The 21,679-nt window shown below is 45.6% G+C and overlaps 1 protein-coding gene across 1 annotated transcript in view; it reads left to right on the top strand.

The window, feature by feature from the left end:
- LOC306925120 (activating signal cointegrator 1 complex subunit 3-like) overlaps nt 1-21,679 on the top strand; it is a 250,456-nt gene that overhangs the window by 38,347 nt on the left and 190,430 nt on the right. Inside the window, exons 6-8 of the mRNA XM_079503798.1 lie at nt 1,645-1,843; nt 6,423-6,561; nt 14,572-14,697. Coding sequence (XP_079359924.1) covers nt 1,645-1,843; nt 6,423-6,561; nt 14,572-14,697 — 464 coding nt within the window. The remainder of the gene's footprint in view (nt 1-1,644; nt 1,844-6,422; nt 6,562-14,571; nt 14,698-21,679) is intronic.

Genomic DNA, 21,679 nt, shown 5'->3' with positions numbered 1-21,679 from the left:
TTGCACCACTCAAAGATATAGGACAGTGTGTACTACAGTGCGCAGGTGTGTGAATGGGTGAATGTAATGCACAATCTATGTAAAGCGCCTTGGATAAAGGCACTATATAAATGCACCATTTACCATTTATATCACATGCCATTATAGTCCAGGGCAGGCTAAACAATACCGTTAATAGTCTCTTTTTTTCCTCATCATGTGAGCTCAGGCCAGAGCCACTCATTATCATCAGCCTATTCTGTGCCTCTGCTGTTGTTGGAAAGGCACCTGTTTGATCCTTTAACCTCTTGTAGGGTGTGTGATGTCTCATTTAAATAGTCCCACTGCCCTGAGGCAAACTAATTGGGCACGGAGCTACAGTAGGTGTGAATCACCTGTTGTGCATCGATGCAGACGGGATTAATCAGCCACCCCCACACACACACATTCAGGGAAGGAAACAGCCTCTGTCATGACACATTTATCTGACTTTTATGTTAATTGTTAGGTGCACAATGAAGATAAATGTGACTAAATTTGACTGAGGGACTGCCATTGGACTTTTTAGAATTTTCGTTTTTTCATGTCATATGAAAGCAAGGAATCATAGCTTCAAATTGACATATTGGTTGTTCAGTTTGACCCACCAGTTTTGGAGATATGGCTTATAGAGTAATGTCTTGCAAAAAACAGCGAGTTGAGAAAGGTTCACTTCTGTGGTCTCTAACATTACACCTAGGCTAGCTACATATTTGGGCATTTATTTCATATTTACATGTCGATTTCAGCTCTGACACTTATTTCAGACATGCTCTAGTATGTGAAGAGTCTGCCTGTGCTATTAACTCATTTTGGAAAAAAAAGAAAAAACTCTCTCCGTCAAATATGGTCACAGATGTGTACTCTCTCATGATTGGCTGAGATTGACAACCCACCTGAGTATTTTTCTGTTTTTGAGTGGTGTAAACCACTCCTACAACTGGCTTTTGTGTGCAGAAAAAAATGAGCATGGTTGCTATGTTCAAAATAATTTCTGACGTAATTAAATCACACCCGGGTGAACTGGATGACCGTAGCAACCATGGTCATTTTTTCTGCACAAAAACAGCCAGTTGTGAAATCACATCCGGGTGTGAGGCTAAATAATACCTTACCTTATATAATACCTTAGACATTACGTCAGACCACAGCTGATCATGCTATATAAAACCTTACACCACTCAGTTCACACGGGTGTGATTTTTTTTTTAAGTCTCAAGAGCTTGAGAGACTAAACCAACACTATAGCAATGATTCCTACCAGAATATAAAATTACATGTACATCAGTGGTTTTCAACAATCAAGGTCCATTTGTTATTCAGCATTTGAGCCACGGACCACCATTTTGATGACATTTAGCCTCTCGGACCCAAAACGTTGGATAAGATGTTGTCCACAATTCCATGCTGTATTGATGTTGGTACCATAGGAGAGACAACAGGCAAACATTGATCAAAATAACAATTCTACATTCTCTAAATGTGTAGACTTCTTGTAAATTAAGTAATGCCGATGTTTAACAATAATTAAACCCTTGAGAGCGTAACAATGTTACGCTCTCAAGAGTTAAAGATCTGCAAGGGTCCATTTTGGTTTCACTTGTTGTTGTTTTTTTCCCCGCCCAGATGCTAGCCGCAAAGGCCCGGCCGACGGATCCCTGCCCACCGTGGCCTGCCAGGTCACCATCCAGTCGGAGCAGGAGAGACAGATGATGAAGATGAACCGCAGGGAGGGGAAGAGGGACAGGAAGAGGGACAGGAGGGACGATGCCGACCCCTCAGACGCAGGCTTCTGCTTTGACCCCAAAGAGATGAGAGCCCAGAGGTAACCCTAACCCTAAAGCAGGCTTCTGCTTTGACCCCAAAGAGATGAGAGCCCAGAGGTAACCCTAACCCTAACCCTAACCCTAACGCAGGCTTCTGCTTTGACCCCAAAGAGATGAGAGCCCAGAGGTAACCCTAACCCTAACCCTAACCCTAACGCAGGCTTCTGCTTTGACCCCAAAGAGATGAGAGCCCAGAGGTAACCCTAACCCTAACCCTAACCCTAACGCAGGCTTCTGCTTTGACCCCAAAGAGATGAGAGCCCAGAGGTAGGCTTCTGCTTTGACCCCAAAGAGATGAGAGCCCAGAGGTAGGCTTCTGCTTTGACCCCAAAGAGATGAGAGCCCAGAGGTAGGCTTCTGCTTTGACCCCAAAGAGATGAGAGCCCAGAGGTAACCCTAACCCTAACCCTAACGCAGGCTTCTGCTTTGACCCCAAAGAGATGAGAGCCCAGAGGTAGGCTTCTGCTTTGACCCCAAAGAGATGAGAGCCCAGAGGTAGGCTTCTGCTTTGACCCCAAAGAGATGAGAGCCCAGAGGTAGGCTTCTGCTTTGACCCCAAAGAGATGAGAGCCCAGAGGTAGGCTTCTGCTTTGACCCCAAAGAGATGAGAGCCCAGAGGTAGGCTTCTGCTTTGACCCCAAAGAGATGAGAGCCCAGAGGTAGACGCCCGTCTCTCCATCTTTTTCCCCTCCGCACCTCCCTCCCTTTTTCTCTTCCTGTCGGACCCTCCCCGCGTGGTGCTGTGGTACAGTGGTTCTCTTCCTGTCGGACCCTCCCCGCGTGGTGCTGTGGTACAGTGGTTCTCTTCCTGTCGGACCCTCCCCGCGTGGTGCTGTGTTACAGTGGTACAGTGGTTCTCTTCCTGTCGGACCCTCCCCGCGTGGTGCTGTGGTACAGTGGTTCTCTTCCTGTCGTACCCTCCCCGCGTGGTGCTGTGGTACAGTGGTTCTCTTCCTGTCGTACCCTCCCCGCGTGGTGCTGTGGTACAGTGGTTCTCTTCCTGTCGTACCCTCCCCGCGTGGTGCTGTGGTACAGTGGTTCTCTTCCTGTCGTACCCTCCCCGCGTGGTGCTGTGGTACAGTGGTTCTCTTCCTGTCGTACCCTCCCCGCGTGGTGCTGTGGTACAGTGGTACAGTGGTTATCTTCCTGTCGTACCCTCCCCGCGTGGTGCTGTGGTACAGTGGTTCTCTTCCTGTCGTACCCTCCCCGCGTGGTGCTGTGGTACAGTGGTTCTCTTCCTGTCGTACCCTCCCCGCGTGGTGCTGTGGTACAGTGGTTCTCTTCCTGTCGTACCCTCCCCGCGTGGTGCTGTGGTACAGTGGTTCTCTTCCTGTCGTACCCTCCCCGCGTGGTGCTGTGGTACAGTGGTTCTCTTCCTGTCGTACCCTCCCCGCGTGGTGCTGTGGTACAGTGGTTCTCTTCCTGTCGTACCCTCCCCGCGTGGTGCTGTGGTACAGTGGTTCTCTTCCTGTCGTACCCTCCCCGCGTGGTGCTGTGGTACAGTGGTTCTCTTCCTGTCGTACCCTCCCCGCGTGGTGCTGTGGTACAGTGGTTCTCTTCCTGTCGTACCCTCCCCGCGTGGTGCTGTGGTACAGTGGTTCTCTTCCTGTCGTACCCTCCCCGCGTGGTGCTGTGGTACATTGGTTCTCTTCCTGTCGTACCCTCCCCGCGTGGTGCTGTGGTACAGTGGTTCTCTTCCTGTCGTACCCTCCCCGCGTGGTGCTGTGGTACAGTGGTTCTCTTCCTGTCGTACCCTCCCCGCGTGGTGCTGTGGTACAGTGGTTCTCTTCCTGTCGTACCCTCCCCGCGTGGTGCTGTGGTACAGTGGTTCTCTTCCTGTCGTACCCTCCCCGCGTGGTGCTGTGGTACAGTGGTTCTCTTCCTGTCGTACCCTCCCCGCGTGGTGCTGTGGTACAGTGGTTCTCTTCCTGTCGTACCCTCCCCGCGTGGTGCTGTGGTACATTGGTTCTCTTCCTGTCGTACCCTCCCCGCGTGGTGCTGTGGTACAGTGGTTCTCTTCCTGTCGTACCCTCCCCGCGTGGTGCTGTGGTACAGTGGTTCTCTTCCTGTCGTACCCTCCCCGCGTGGTGCTGTGGTACAGTGGTTCCCACACTCTTTATCTCAAGACCCACAAGAGAACCCAAACCAGGGACCCGTCCCAAACTAGTGAAAACAGCACATCTACAAGCTCACAACCCGTCGCTTCGCGCCGTGTTGTGAGCTTGTACATCGGCTATTTTCCACTACTCCTTAACCCATTTTGACCTGAGATCAGATTCTAAAAATGTCCAAAATAGCAGACCTACAAGCTCGTAGCGCGCCACTCGGTGGCGCTCCTATGAGCTTGTAGATCTGCTATTTTTCAATAGCTAAAGCATAACATAATGCTAACACCAAAAGGGGTTCCCGCCCAAAATGGGTTAATTATTATTTAGGGTTAGTTTAAATTGATGGAATTTCTTAGATGTACGTGTTTTAAAATGTACAAGATTCTTTAACCGATTTAGACCTGTTGCAACCTACTGTATACGTTGTTATACCTTTCAGTCTGGGAGCTACCTCTATGTCTCATTATTAGTTGTTGCTATACATGTAGCCACATAATTATTTAATTGTGTGTAAATCTTTTGAAATATATTTATATTTAATGTAGGAGAAAAGAAAATGGGATTTTTAATCGAGTCGTGACCCATAAAAATTGGTCTGTGACTCACAAATAGGTCCCTAGACTCCCTTCCCACTGTTTGGGAAAGAGTGCTGTAGTACTTCAATATCGAGGCCAACACATTCTTATGCATTTTTCATCACAGCTCAGCCGCAGGTTAACCCATTTTGAGCGGGAACCCCTTTTGGTGTTGGCATTTATGTTATGCTTTAGCTATTGAAAAATAGCAGATCTACAAGCTCATAGCGCGCCACCGAGTGGCGCGCTATGAGCTTGAAAAATTGAAGAACCACTGACATTGAAACAGAAAACTGTCAGGATGTAGAAGACATTAGAATCTGATCTCAGGTCAAAATGGGTTAAGAAATAAAAAAAGGGGTGGGGGGGGGGGTATGGGGGGGGGGGTGTACATATTGACTTTGGCATCACACCCTCTTCTTTTTTGGGGAGGGAATTTTTCAGAAAATTTAATTTCCAGCAGATGAAGAAAAGAAAAAAAAAGAGGCAGTGATCTGTTTAATTAAAAACTTAGTATGGCCAAATCCGCCAGACTGTGAAGGAAGAGATTAGTAGCAGAGGTAAGCCATGTTATGAGGGAACATTATGCCTCATGTCTCTCTGCTGCTGGAGAAGAAAAACAACATTTCACGTGGCTGCCTGCCTGCCTGCCTATCTGTTCGTGCCGTCCGTCAAAATCTGTATTCTCCTTAACCCATTTTGGCCTGACCTCGAAATTTAAAAAAAAATCTTCTAAATCCTCCAGTTTTCTGAATGAAATATTTTCACGATTTTTCAAAAAATAGCAGACCTACAAGCTCGTAGCGCGCCACTCGGTGGCGCGCTATGAGCTTGTAGATCTGCTATTTTTCAAATAGCTAAATTATAACTGTGTTATAATGTTTAAAACACCAAAAGGGGGGGTTTCCGCCCAAAATAGGTTAAATCCCAAACCCAAAGCGAGGAGCCTGTGTGTGTCTTTGTTCAGGTGCAGTATGTTCTCCGGTGTGAACTAGAGCCTAGGGATGGGATTTATCGATTCATTCATGAATTGATAACCTTATCGATCGATTAACCTGTTTAGTTGATAAGCAGCGTTTTTTTTTTTATATTCTGAGAATCTTAACCCATTTTGGGCGGGAACCCCTTTTGGTGTTAGCATTATGTTATGCTTTAGCTATTGAAAAATAGCAGTAGGTCTGCTATTTTTGAAAAATCGAAGAACGACTGACATAGAAACATAGCTTTTTCAGAAAACTGGATGTAGAAGACATTTTCAGAATCTGATCTCAGGTCAAAATGGGTTAATTTCCTAACATAAAAATCTATATTTTGCTGATATACAGAAAGAATACAAAAAGGCATATTATCCTTTCCTTGATCAAATATGTATTTGACCATTTGAGATACAGGGCCAGGCAATGGCATCTTTGTATGAGGCATTAAATGAACCGTCTTGTCTTTCACATCACATGCAAAAGCAGGGACGTTTCTGTGGCTACCAAGGTGGGGGGGGGGACCTTTTTTTAACCGGCCCACATGGGCGTTCCTCGGCCACGCGCAGACAACATTACATTCACAGAAAACCGCCCCATGTTTGAACCGCAGAATTTAATTAACTAGCCCTTACCCGTAATTAACTACCCCCCCTGCGCCCTGGGTGCGTTTTCGCATTTTTAATTCACTAATAAATTCATTATTAATTCATAATTTGTTAAATTGGAAAAAGGGCTTCGTTAAGACCTCCATATTATTATGGTCAATGCCTGTGTGAAAAGTGGGAGCGATTGGTGCAGGCGGTGTGGAGATACGGCGGTGTTTCTGACACTCAGACATTCAGACATTGACTGAATTATAGTATGATGATGATGATTGAAGTATCTTATCTTTTCTTATCTTCTCTTGCTTTGCTCCAGGGAGCAGGCCCTGCTGAACGCCCGTGTGGAGCCAGTGTTCAGCCTCAGAGAGCGGGTGTACGAGCGTGTCCGCTACCCCAACGTCTACGACTGCCAAGCCGAGGCCGCCAAGGCCGCCGCCTTTGTGGGAGGAGCCAAGGTGAGGCCTAAACCACCCGCTGATAGACACACGCATGTACAGTAGTGTTCACGTTTGTAGAAGAAGCTGCACTTATGCTGCATAATATGGCAACGTGAAAACACTTCCCAATGAACTATTTTATTGGTAATCAAAAGTCATCTGCACACCTGAATGAAATCTCTGCGACAGATGCATTGGTGGAGTATACACACACACACACACACACACACACACACACACACACACACACACACACACACACACACACACACACACACACACACACACACACACACACACACACACACACACACACACACACTGATCAAAGCATACAAAACACTGTACACTACAGTGTCTTCACTTGCTCAATCAATACATACATTTGAATAACTAGCTAGTTATTAAACATATATAGTTTTAATGGACAAGTGAAGACAATAGAGGGAATGCGCATGCATAAGTGAGTGGCAGATTGTTTAATGCAATCAGATAGGACCCATTTCTTTGGCCCATTTTGTTTTAGGTTGTTGGGTGGGTTAATTTAGTCTTTTTTTCCATCAATCTCATCTTTCAGCAGCTCCACATGTCCTCCTTTTAAGGTGGAGTTTTTTTTTCTTCTTCCAGAGACATACATTAGGCCTCCACAGAGATTGAAGTTCACCTTGAATGTTGTCAGTCTGTTGTGGATTTCACCTTGACCTTAGAGTTCTCAACGGGCCTGAAAATTAAAGCCCGGCTCTAACTGGGCCCGACTGGGCCAGCCCGAGGCCCGGCTCGGCCCGAACAGTTCTCATCATTTTAGGCCCGACAACCCGACAAAACCCGAGAGGAAAAAAAAAAAAAAAAAGATTGTTAGTGTGCGCACTGCGCAGGCAGCGCCATGTTGCGACTCGCGAGTGAGAGAGAGAATGGAGTCAACGGACATTATAATAGTTTTCTAAATGGAAACATCACAATCATGTTCAGTTGTTGAAAACATAATGTTAACTTAGTAAGTTCTCTTCTGCGCGAAATAGGTTATAGTAGGCCTACGAAATAGGTATTTAGCACTAGAATGTTAAATCCCCTTTGTAGCTCTCATTCTCTCTCTCTCTCTCTCTCTCTCTCTCTCCCTGACGGCGCTGCCGCTGCTCGTGTAATTTATATTTTATCAGCAGAGCAGAGATCTTTTCTAGTCTACAAAGTTAAACAAAGTTACAATTCAAAACATGTTCTACTGCAGTCGCAGACCTGCTATGTTCGGTGAGCGACAGACGCCACTGACCATGCATGCACTTGCGCTGTGCAGTAGTAGCAGTAGTACAAAACAAATCATATTCTAGTATGAGAACAAGGCAAGCTCAAGCAGACCTTGTATTTTGAACTGTAGCCTACTGTCTTGCGCTTGTATGTAAACTGCTAATAAAGTATTCAGTCAATCAATCAATGCTTTATCTGTCTGCCTTAAATCCGTGCGTCTGCTCTGCTGCGTGCTGCTGAGCACCGCCGTGCCGCGGCTGTAAGTGTAACACCTTTAGTCATGTAAATTCAGGCTATTATTTTCTTTCTTCTAACAAAGGGAAGGCTATAACACCTATAACAACACTTACCAGTTTACCACCTCATGACCAGGCCAGCCAGACTCCGCAGTAGTCAGTCGTTAATCATATTCATAGTCATACATAGGCTGGCACAGCTACACACTTTCTTTAGTAATAGACTTTTGAATCTTCTTCTTAATTCATTATTATTGACTATTATTAATTATTTATCATATATCACAGTAATAATCACACACAGCATACGATACTTCAACTCCATACTCCCAACTTTATTATTATGTGTAGGCTTAGCAGCCTGCGCGAGCAGCGCAACGCGTGCTGTTCTCTCTCTCTCTCCAAAAGTTTTACATCCCAAATTCCCAATCCAGTCACTGTCAGCGGAGCAACACAACACACTGACAGCACTGCTGTTCATTATTAATAAATAAATACACAAAGACAGATTGACAGAACAGAATCATTTTTATTGGGAAGAAAAAAAAAAAAATCCCCTTTAGCAGCGCCAACCCGAGAGCCCGACCCGGCCCTACCAATTAGCATATATTTCAGCCCGGCTCGGCCCGAACCCGTCGGGTCGGGTCGGGTACCCTCGGGTTCGGGCAGAATTTGAGAACTCTACTTGACCTACAGTTTGTAGCCTAATGGTGCGTTCACACGGGCAGACGATGCAAAGATGCAAAGCTACACAGTGTATTTGTAGCTGCTGTAGCTTTTGCAGGAGCTACAAGCGTCGGATTTGCTTCGTAGCTTCACGTCTCTGGCTTCCATTGACAATAAATGGTAGACTGCGTCGTTGCGTCTACCTGTGTGAACGCAACATACGAGTTCTTTCTTATCTGCAGAATGGTATGCAGTAGAATGTCACAAAGGCTAATATACCACACATATAAACCAGCGGTTCCCAAAGTGGGGTCCGGGGACCCAGGGGTACTTGAGGGAGTTCCAGGGGGGACCCAGCTAAATGATAGTTTGGAACCAAATGGACCCTAACGGGTCCATTTGGTTCCATTTGTACACTCAGAGTTAAATTAGCATTGATTTTACAATATAACTTGGGGGTCTCAAAGATAGAAATGTCATTAAATAGGGGGTCCGTAGACTAATGCATGTCAAACTGGGGGTCCTTGAAATTAAACTGGTTGAGAATCACTGCTAGAGCCGTAAAAATCTTCTCTTATGGTGGTTCCTGGCATGTCTTTTCAAATTGGGGTCCGCGGTATAATTAGTGTCAATTTGGGGGTCCTTGACATAAAAAAGTTTGGGAACCACTGCTATAAACCATACATATCGCCAACCCAGTTTATAATGTAAAAAAATACAACACACAGACAAAGAAATACCCCCCACAGAATAAAAGTTTCACATACTTTAGGTTAATTCACTCGGTGTTGGGTTGTTTTGTTATGTTTAAATATTGTTATGACAACTACAAAAGCAGTTTTATTTCAGAGAGATAAATACGAAATAGCCTTATTTCAGGTCTTTTCACCGTAACTGTCATGATTACATCTACCGGTGACTACCCAGGGGGACAGTGATTACATCTACCGGTGACTACCCAGGGGGACAGTGATTACATCTACCGGTGACTACCCAGGGGGACAGTGATTACATCTACCGGTGACTACCCAGGGGGACAGTGATTACATCTACCGGTGACTACCCAGGGGGACAGTGATTTCCTCCTTTCTGTTTTCACCCGGCGGGGCTCGGATAGCGCGAGCATGCATGCACGGCCATGAAGATCGCAGATGACGCTGCGCTGGTTGACGCCTCCATCAGGCCCGCTCGCTAGCAGCAAGCACAGAGGCTGCACCAGTGGTGTGCGAGGAGCACTTTCTCTGGCTGAACTTGAAGGAGATTAACCCATTTAGGCCTGAGATCAGATTAAAAAAATGTCTTCTACATCCTGACAGTTTTCTGAAAAAGCTATGTCGTTCTTCGATTTTTCAAAAATAGCAGACCTACAAGCTCGTAGCGCGCCACTCGGTGGCGCGCTATGAGCTTGTAGATCTGCTATTTTTCAATAGCAAAAGGGGTTCCCGCCCAAAATGGGTTAAAGAGCTCCTCCTAGGCCTCCAGAGCAGCGTTGGTTTTTGACAGCTAATTTTACACTTTGGTTGCATGCTGAAAATAGCTGATCTACAAGCTCACAACGCGTCGCAGCAATTGTCAGTACTATTATTTAGTCTTAGTTTCAGTCATGGCTTAGTTTTTATTTAGTTTTCCTTGTAGTCGACAACACATTTTCCGTCATCATTTATGTTGACGAAATCAACACTACTCCAGAGGAAGGCTGACTCTGACCCTGTCCTGCTGCTGACGCTTGGTGGAGCTGGTGGCTGTGGCCACATGGAAACTTGCAAAAAATCACTATATCGAATCGCAACAATTGTTGAATCGCAGTGATCACAATTTCATTAAGAATCACAATACAAATCAAATCGGCACCCTAGTTATCGAGATCGAATCGGGAGGTAATTATGGATAAACACATATGGAAGCATGTACTGCACACAAACACATAATGCACATTCCATGAGTGTGAAGAGGACATTGCTTGTTAGTTACCTCTTGTTCTTATTGTCTGTTGCTGGGCGTTGTAACTGTGATGTATGTATTTGTTGTCGTGTCTTGACTGTATGTATTGACCCGGGCAAAATGATCTTCCCTTGTGGTTAATAAAGGACATCTAATCTCATCTATTGGCATTTTGTTAGAGTGCAGTTCTAATCCTAAATGGATCCTAGTTTAAACCATGCTGCAGCTGTCAGCCATGATGGTGTAAAGTGTAGACTAAGTAGACTCAGCATGTAGGGAAACTGTATCACCCACCGCCTCTAACCGCAGCATTGTTCAACTTAACAGATCTTACACAGTACAACCCTGGCTGTTCAGAACATTTGCAGAGCATACAAATGGAACCAAATGGATCCGTAAGTGTCCATTTTGTTCCATTAGTCCATTTGTACAAAAAAAGGATAGTTTTAACTGGCTTATTGCCAGCCTAATTAACAGTGGATTGTGCCTTCTGCCTGCACTATTCATATGTTTAATTTGTCATTTTAATGCCAATAGAAAAATCCGTGATATACACACTGCATCTCATTCTCACACGGCAATCCTATAGTAGACACTCAGTCCTGATGGTGGCGGGTAGCGTCACAATTGTGCCGGTTTTGACCAAATAGAGCGAATCTGGCGATGCCACTTCCGGTTTAAGGAATCACAACATCCAGGACTAGTTTGGACTGGTGCAGCACTATCAGGTGTCCGGAATGCTAAGCGATCATTGTTTATTTTAATAACTAAGTCAAATTAAGCTCTAATCAAGCCCAAAATATCGCATTTTACGCAGCGATGCATGCGCGACCACACGCGTGCCGTGCGTGATCGACCGTGCACGCGCGGATTTCGGGCCGGTTTTAGGTAGATTACATCGGCCGTCAGCCAAACAAGCTAATAGTTGCTACATTTTGTTATATTAAACTCCCGATTACAGGGAATTAAACGATTACGTCAATTACGTCAGTGGCCATAAGGGATTATTGATTCATTACGTCAATAATACGTCATGGCCATAAGGGGGTTAAGTTGTCGACTCGATTGATGCCTTCACAAACTCATTGACTTAACTTTAGTTTTTAATATCAACGTTTTCCCCCGGGATAATGGTGATACTATTTCTTTGTTCCACCCTCGTCTCTCCATCACCAGACATCATGATTAAACAGCAGCTATACATGTTGGAATCAAATCAAGATAAATATTTGTTCTGACGTTTGGAGAAGATGCATAGTGGACATTCTGTTGACTCAGATGCTGTCTTTCAGCCAGCTCCATAGCTCCTTCATTACACCCAATATGCACCCAACATATTATTACCCACAAGCCTTTCCTTTAATCTGCTCTGTTCATATGACACCTTCCTTTTAATTGTTCATTGTAACTTTCACCTATACTGCTGATTACCATACGCCTCTCGTGGGTGCATTTTCAAAGGGACCCTGTGGGAATACATTTTAGAAATATTTCAGTCTGTTTAGTTCATTGCCAAACATCCAGCATAGCGATAGTTCAGGTTGGCACAGAACGCAGGAGGTGTACACTGTTCGAACCCCCCCTCACCCCCGCTATTCATTTGCTGACATGTTACTTCATAGTACATGCACCCACCAGTCAGTCTGCCTCTCCACGTTCAACCTAACTTCATTCTCATTCTCATCACACACGCCTTCATTCCCACAGTGCAACTCAAGTGGTCTTTTTTTTTTCAAGTAGACCAACTTCTCTGTTCATTTTACATGTTCAACTTTGTCAGCTACGTTCTGCAGCTGTCAGCGCTCAGACTCCCACCGCCTCCCCGGCCTCCTCCCTCCCTCCCCGTGGCATTTAGTTTCCGTATTAATGGATGATACTGTGGATCGTACTGTTGTAACAATCGCCCTCTTCACAGCAAGGCAAATTGTTAACTAAGGAATAAATAAGCGGGACCGTAGGGTTAACTCTTAACACTTTATAGGGATACTCAAAAGTTGTATTATTACAGGTAAACAGTGCACATCACCATGACGTCTTTCCCTGTCTCTGTCCCTACTAAATAATAAACAAACAAGAAAACAAACTCAAACCAACAATCAATGATTACATTCAAACCCCCCTCCCACTCCAAACCAGTCCCAAAGTCAGCGGAACGCAACTGCGCTTCGAACTAAACAATTAATAAAGACCGCATCCGTCCTCCTCTTCCAACGAGGCGCGTGCACGCGAGAGTCTGTATAATAGTTCAATCCAACGCAATGAACGACACGCGTGGGGTACCCCTTAGTATTTATAATCCTTCAAGAACACTTTGGAATGATCTCACCGGTCACAGCAGCTCTGTTAGCCTCCAACCGCCGGCAGATATAGATTCCAACGTCGACCCCCGACGGCAGCAACAAGCGCGATGCTTTACCCGACGGGCACGACTGTTCTCCAAATGTTACGGCTGCAGATAAATGCGTTTAAGCTTTACTAACGGTTCAAACGCTATCTGGCGCCTGGAGCTCCTCTTCTCCTCCGTGCAGGCCTACACCCTGTTTGTTTGGGAGATCTCTCCCGTGTGTCACTTCCTACCTAAGTAAACTTGGGTGGTGGCATCAATCACTGACACCTGTCAATCACCCTTGTACCAGCCCCGTTACCTTTCATATATGAATAAGAAAGAATAAGACTCTCACAACCCACATGTTACATAGCTCTCGACAATAAATAACATGTACAGAAAATAAAACAGAACAACATTAATAATGTGCTTTTGTCACAATGTGATGTGTGGTATCGTAACTACTGTATGCGTTGAAAGGTTCAATGGTATGTTCATGTTATCACTGTATTCTAGGCTCTGCTTCTGGGTGGGTTTGTGATCTCAGACTCTGTGTCATGCTTGCGCAGGCAAGCTGTAATGTCACATGAGCAGAGTCAAAGCACCAAACGGAATGCAATAACATTAATAATAAATGGTAAATGATTAATCCTGAGCTGAATGTCTAACTGAACCTACATATATTCAGATGTGTGGAAGTGTCTTTCAAGAGTATCCTTCAAGAATACCCTTTCAGGAATCTTGCCAATTAACCCATTTTGGGCGGGAACCCCTTTTGGTGTTTTAAACATTATGTTATAATTTAGCTATTGAAAGATAGCAGATCTACAAGCTCATAGCGCGCCACCGAGTGGCGCGCTATGAGCTTGTAGGTCTGCTATTGAAAATGTGCCTCAAATTTGGAATATATTTTTTCAGAAAAAACGTTTTTAACTCAAATCTTTGCTTCTGGGGAGGTCCCTGGAACAACATATTTTCAGATGGGGGGCGGAGGCCAATTACAGATCATTTTTGGGGTCCTTGACATGAAATATTGAGTGATATAGGCCTAGAAACATAGGTATTTCAGAAAACTGTCAGGATTTAGAAGACATTTTTTTCAGGCCTAAATGGGTTAAATAGAGTATACAAAGAGTTTGAAAGACAAAGACTGGGACAGTTAAAGCCTTTATTTAGCAGGGTGCAAGTACAAGTAAAACATACAAAGAGAGTACCGTATACCAAAGACATTCTATAACAAGAGCTGACACTCCCATTGAGTCCGATGTGCCCAGTGCTGCTGCCATTTTGGAGTGATGATGCAACTTCCGGTTGCTTTAAATGTATGCACATGCATGCGCACAACCGTGCATGTTTCTGTGCGTGTGTGAAGTGTTATATATATTTTTTTAAAGGAAGCGCTTGTGCCATCTAGTGGTGATCCAAAACCTTCCGGAGTTTTGTGTCTTGTTATAGAATTCCGTTATCATCGCGTTAGTAGGAGCATAATGGCGGAACATATGCTAACTTCTTGAAGTGTTCTTGAAGTCATGGACAATGTCTGACTGTGTGTGTGTGTGTGTGTGTGTGTGTGTGTGTGTGTGTGTGTGTGTGCGCGTGCGTGCGCACGGCGTTCAGATGCTGTTGCCGGAGGGCGTGCGCAGAGACAACACTAGGATGTACGAGGAGGTGGAGATCCCGCCCAACGCACCCATGCCCATCGGCTTCGAGGAGAAGCCCATCTACATCTCTGAGCTGGACGAGGCAAGTGACGCCATGTTTGACTGCTTGTTAGTGTTTCTGTGTGTGCATATATATGTACACATCGTGGGCATATCTGCTGCATTCCTTTTTTATATTATACTTTTATTATACTTTTTTTTTAATGCCTCAGATCTTTGCTTTCTTTTTCAAATCTTCAAACCATTTAAAAAAACACAGAAAACATCAGATCAACAAACACAACGCATTGCGAGCTTGCTGATAGGATATTTGCGCGCCAACGCCGTCGTGTTGCGTGTGCGTGTGTCCATCAGGCTGGCGGGTGAGTTTGTGGGTAGCAGGAGGGGGGAGGTGGGGGTGTAGTGGCATGAGGAGCCCGGTGGTCCGGTTCCTTCCTGCTGCTCTGGGACGAACGGGGCTGTAAAGGCCAGTGAGTGATGTTGCCTCTTAATAGAAAGTGCTGTAGCTCTCAGCCGGCTGTCGGCGGACACAATGGCCCGTCACTCTGGCTGACAGCTTGACTGACATACACGCATGGACACACACACACACACACACACACACACACAGACAGACAGACAGACAGACGCACGCACGCACGCACTCGCACACGCGCGCGTCACACACACACGCATTAATTCCATCACACACTAACACCCGTTCCCTTAGCCCCACCGCAGACTTCACTGAGACCCGTAGTAGGGGGTCAGTGAGCTGGGCAGAGCGCTATTCAACCCCCCCCCCCCCCTCAGGCCCTCACCTCAGCCGTTTGGAAGCCAGTAAAGCCCACACACATCATTGCCTTTGAAAGGCACTGTTCCCCTCCTGTCTGGCAGAGTGGTCACTTTAATCCATCAGTACCAGTGGCTATTTGGTGGTTCCAAAGGTCACCTGGAGGGGGGTGGTGGGGGGGGGGGGGTGGATTTGATTTTGGCCTTTCGCTTCGTTGATGAAGTCCCTCAGATATTGAAGACCGTCCCGGTGCCTGTAAACCAACGGAGCTGGTTTTGTCACACACTTCAAAGTACCCGTGTAACTGTTCACCTCTCTTAACCTTCCTGTCACTCAGGCTAATGGACGTCATAATAAGTGTGGGGGGGGGGGGGGGGGGGGGGGGGGGGGGGTCAGCCAGCCATGGTGTCTGGTGTGTCTGTGAGTGTTTGTATCTGCGCGTGCCGTAACACATTAATGAAGGGGTGCTTTCGTCATGCCTATGTGGCGAGTTGCCGCTGTTGTGTGTGTGTGTGTGTGTGTGTGTGTGTGTGTGTGTGTGTGTGTGTGTGTGTGTGTGTGTGTGTGTGTGTGTGTGTGTGTGTGTGTGTGTGTGTGTGTGTGTGTGTGTGTGTGTGTGTGTGTGTGTGTGAGAACACTGGAGCCCTGTGGTCCCCTCGATGCTTGTCACTTAAAATCTCCATCAAAGCCCCTGAGTGCTAGACTTATTAATGTGTCCATTAGGCACACAAATATATGCACAGAGACACGTGTCCCATGAGACTAGCATCATGTATGCCGTTGTCTGCCAAAGTCTCACACATTTAATCCTTACAGATATATAGTATCTCTTAGCGATACACCCATTTTATTTTGTAATAATATTATATATGTGCGCGGTCAAAGTTGCGATGAGAAGGCGGGCTAATGGGAGGCTAGACGGGCAGGTCCATTGGCCTCTAAGCACAATTATCACTGTGGCTTTTTCACCCAACGTTTAGCCTCTATTTCTCCTCTGTCAGCCCCTTTGACTTTTAGCTGCGGCCAGCCAGCCAGCTGCGTCGTGAACCAACTGGAAAAGTTTGAGGCTTTTAGCAGACAGAAATAGCTAGTGCTCTCTGAACTAAACTATGAGGACAAAAGTTCCCCTAAGTTTCTTACACAAGTAGCATCCTAACTACTTGAGCCCCTGCTTTCAGATTTGGAATGTGGTATGTTTATTTTTTTGACATGGACATCACAATCACAATTTGTAGATGCGTTGCCTAGAAGGCGTTAGCAGTTTGAGAGGATTGTGACCATGTTGTGATGCTGTCCCAGCAAGCACGGTCAGGACCTGGACGAATTAGTGACGTCTCGATTGGGGCCAGATCAAGTCAAACCAAGACTAGTCAGATCTGGCCCAGAATATCACCTGATTTCAACCAACATAAATTTTACCCACTAAGACGGACGTCCCTGGATGAATCAGAGAGAGTCTGATCGAGGCCAGATCAACTTAAGTCATATCATAACTAGTCAGATCTGGCCCAGAATAAGCTATATTATTTAATCTTGTGAAGACGTCCTGGAAATGACGTAAAGATCATCCCCATATGGGCTGTGATCTGGCCTTGTCCTGAACGTCACTAGAGGACGTCATCATTACGTTATCATGACGTAATTTGGCTTGCTGGGGTATGATAGGTGTGAAAAAATCATAGGATGCATGTACAGCTGTGCAGTTTTACATGATGATTTTACAAGTCCCTTCTAATATGACGAAAACAGTTTAAATTCGGTTTAACCTTCTTGCATTATGCTTTCAAATTGTAGGTTTTTATCCAAGATAATTCCCAAATATTATACTTTACATTGTACGCTTTAATTTACACTCATTTCAGCAATAGTTCCATTTTTAATGCCTACCTCAAAGGAATCTGTAACAGGCCTGTTACGGATTGAGATGCACATCGTTTTCTTTACATTTAAAGTTAATTGTGACAACTCGAGACAATTTGAGATGTTCTGCAATTCCTGTGTAGGTGCGCAGCTGCCATGCTGGCTGTTTTAGCAGACACATAGATGACAGTGTCATCAGCATACATCTGGCAGCTAACGCCTGGACAGGTATTTGGAAGATCGTTAATGTACATCAGGGGTATTCAACTAGATTAGGTCGGGGGCCACAACTGTAGAATGATTGTGTGTCGAGGGCCGCACAGCGTGCGCGCAAAGCGCAATTATTTTTGGATTCTACAAATGCGTTTTGTGTTCAAACTAAGGCTGTCAAAGTTAACGCGTTAATCGTGCGTTAACTCAACGTCCTTTTAACGGCGTTAATTTAATTAACGCGCGATTAACGCACGGTGAAGTTTGACAGAACGGTTGAGAGACGCATGCATCTGAATGCAGGCAGGCAGATTCCAATAGCCCCGCCTCTCTCTCATCCCCCCCCCCCCCACTCTCTCTCTACCATTCCCACACTCAGTCCGGACTCCGGACCGTCAGTACTATAGGGCTGCGCACAGTTGAGCTGTGAGCAGAGGCTGAATGCCTCCGTTCGGCTCGTTATTAATTAATTTGCTTCACAATGTGTTAGATCAGAAGCTCTTTGAAGTGGGCATTGGGCAAAAGCAAAACTCTGGCAGTTTTGGTTGACAAACATAGTTAGTTAGTTGTGGAAGCTTGATGCTAATCATGCTACACAGACCATGCTAATGAGTGCTAAAGCTAATGTTGACTTGCAGGAGAGAGGGGCAGGGGCTCTCGTGTGTGTGTGTGTGTGTGTGTGTGTGTGTGTTGAGTTTATGATTTTGTTTCCCCCTTCCATGGCATTTGCAATAAAGCAAGCATTCTCCCATGTTGAGTATTTAAAACTTGAAAAGACCACCAGTGGTCCCTGAGGGGATTCCAGGTTGCCCACAGCTAAATGATGGAGGGTTGGTAACCAAATGAACCCTTATAGATCTTTAACTCTCAAGAGTTGAATAATTGTTAAACAAATGCATTACTTAAAGTTAATTTACAAGAAGTCTACACAATTGGAGAACTTAGAATTTTTTTTATTTTGATCAACATACAGCCTGTTATCTCTCTCATCAATACAGTTCTTTAGTTTGGGTCTGGAAGGCTAAATGTCATCAAATGGTGGTCCGTGGCTCAAATGCAGAATAAATAATGGACCTTGATATGAAAAATCTTAAAAACCACTGATTTAAGGTATATTTAGAACGGATAAAAAATATGCGATTAATTTGCGATTAATCGGCGATTAACTATGGGCAATCATGCGATTAATCGCGATTAAATATTTTAATCGACTGACAGGCCTAGTTCAAACACAAAGATTTATGTAGGCTAATACATTTGTGCACAGTATGAGCACAGGGTGATATATGTCTATACATGTATATGCTATACCTTAGAATAGACTAGCTGAAAATACACACACACACACACACACACACACACACACACACACACACACACACACACACACACACACACACACACACACACACACTCTCACTCTCACTCTCACACACAGACTGCAGGAGTCTAATTCTTTGAAAATTATTCCAAGGGCCACTAGGGGGCGCTCGGCCGCCAGTTGAATAGCCCTGATGTACATGGTGAACAACAGTGGTCCGAGTACCGACCCTTGGGGCACTCCCATGCTGTTAGGCAGCAGTATTGATTTCTCCCCATTGACCCTGACACATGTGTTGTCTCCCCCCCAGATATGACTTAAACCACTGTAAGGCTTCTGCAGACGTTTGTAAGTGCTTTAACTTAGACAGTAAGACTCTGTGGCTGACCGTGTCAAAGACCCTTGTTTTGCTTTTTTCCTTCTTTGTTTTGTTTTGGTCCAAGAACATTTGGGAAGATTGAGCGCACATGCAAACTTGCAGATGCAGATTGAGAGATCATTTTCACACACAAAGGTACACAATCCAAGTGAACACAGGAGCATGGGGCAAATACAACACTGCACAGATAATTCAGTGGGTCCAATCAATTTCAGGACACATTGTTTGGCTAAATTGTGTTCTCCACTTCCATTAACCCATTTTGACCTCTTTGATTTTTCAAAAATAGCAGACCTACAAGCTCGTAGTGCGCCACTCGGTAGCGCGCTATGAGCTTGTAGATCTGCTATTTTTCAATAGCTAAAGCATAACATAATGCTAACACCAGGGGTAACTAAGGGGTTCCCGCCCAAAATGGGTTAAGCAGGAAGAGTTACGATGGATCGAGATAATTTATCTCTCCCCAGGGAGTTAATTCCCTGCTTTTCCTGCCTCACAAGAAACGATCAATTAGGGAATATCAGAGAGGAGAGAAGTTTGTTATTGTCTTCTTACAGGGTCCAAATCAATGCAGTCTGAGTTTTCTTTTTTTGTTTGTTTTTGTCCATTCTTTCCGGCCATTACAGAGCTCATGTGAAGCTGCATGGAGACAACTAAGAAAAAAAAAAAACCTAAACAGCATGAATAGGAATTGTGTGAATTCTCTGTGGTGAACTGGCAACATTTCCCTGCCTTTTCTCATTTTCTAAAAAGGCTTATCTCCCCCACTGTCCCCTTGGTTTCTCCCTGGCTCTCCGGCAGATTTCCCTTCATCTCGGCAGAGTCCCTGTGTAACTGATACAGATTGATATGGAGCCTCTCTCTCTGCTGAGCGATGTGAATTAGCCCCAGCCAAGCAGTGGCTCTATTCATTAACACTCCCATCGCCCAGGACGAAGTTCTTTGTCCTTTCTATTAGTAACGCCCGACGCCCAGGACGAAGTAGTGTCCAAAAGACGAAGATTATTGATATGAGAATGGATCGCATGGCTCCACAGCCTGGGAGCGCCTGTTGGGCAATCCTCGGTGACGCGCAAGAGTGAGACGTCATCGAAAAACTCCCTCCCCTGTTTAGCTGATGAAAACGAAAATCTTAAAACGTTCATAACTCGCGATCTAAATCATCCCGTCCAATTATGAAAAAAGATCCTGTGTTAGACGGCGCTCCGCGGTCCAGTCGCTAGTCGCGATATATTTATTCTTGTCTCCCGTTGTTGTCGATCGACTCTAGAGTGGTGTGGCTATTTTTAGCTGCTACACACACATCAACAACTTCCTCCGGTCCGTCCGGAAAAGGGGTCTGTGTTTATAAATCGAATGGGCGCTATAATGTAATGGATTAAATAACCCCGGGCAATTAAAGTGTTAACTAAAGCTCGGGCAACTCTGAAACAAAGTGCCTCGCTCTTCCAGAGTGTCGGCCGCACAATGGTTAATACGTCTTTACGTGCCATTAGGAGGGCTTTGAAAGGCAGACGGAAAAGTCTTGACGCTTCCATCTCTCTCTCTCTCTCTCTCTCTCTCTCTCTCTCTCTGTCTCTTTGTCTCTCTCTCTCTGTCTCTCCCTCTCCCTCTCCATCTCTCTCTCTCTCTCTCTCTCTCTCTCTCTCTCTCTCTCTCTCTCTCTCTCTCTCTCTCTCTCTGTCTCTTTGTCTCTCTCTCTCTGTCTCTCCCTCTCCCTCTCCCTCTCTCTCTCTCTCTCTCTCCCCCCCCCCCCCTCTCTCCCCTTCTCCACCGGGGGTGTAGCTTGTCATTTATGGAGAGCCATAATGGGGAACAGGGCTATGGCGAGCCTGCGATGCCTTTAATAGCACTGTGAAACATTAAGAGTGGGGGATTTATTAGGGAGCTTTTTGACTAATGAATCAAGGGGGACGACTGGGCCGTCCTGCTCTCACCACTGTGGTAAAAGCCTTCCTAATTTATCTAAATAAATATGTTACAGAGTGTGTTGTGAGCGAGAGCGGACGCCACTCCCGTTTTTGTAGTGCTGACAGACGCGGCGCACACACACACACACGCACGGACACGTAGACTTATCGAAGAACACCCACCCACTGTACTACTGATGTACTGCCTCGTAACCCAAGGAGATGCAGGGACACGGTAACTCCAATAAACATGGGTGGCGGAGAACGCACACACTCACACACACACACACACACACACACACACACACACACACACACACACACACACACACACACACACACACACACACACACACACACACACACACACACACACACATCGCTGCTCTTCCTAATAAGAAGCGCTAATTGGTAGGAATCCACATTCTAACGCTGTGTGAGATGGTGGAGGAGGGGTTCTCCCAGAGGGGAAGCAGTTTGTTGAAGGGAAGAGGGATCTAGGTCTACAGACGCTTCGCTCCCTACCTGTCGGTGTCGGGGGAGAAGATCCCAGCTGGAGGGGTTGAAAGGCGCAGCATTTAGTCATTTATCTCCCCCTGCCAACTGCTAGTT

The sequence above is a fragment of the Electrona antarctica genome, assembly GCF_951216825.1.
Source record: "Electrona antarctica genome assembly, chromosome: 6".
NCBI classification, from domain to species: Eukaryota; Metazoa; Chordata; class Actinopteri; order Myctophiformes; family Myctophidae; genus Electrona; species Electrona antarctica.
This window is presented reverse-complemented; position numbering and strand designations above follow the sequence as displayed.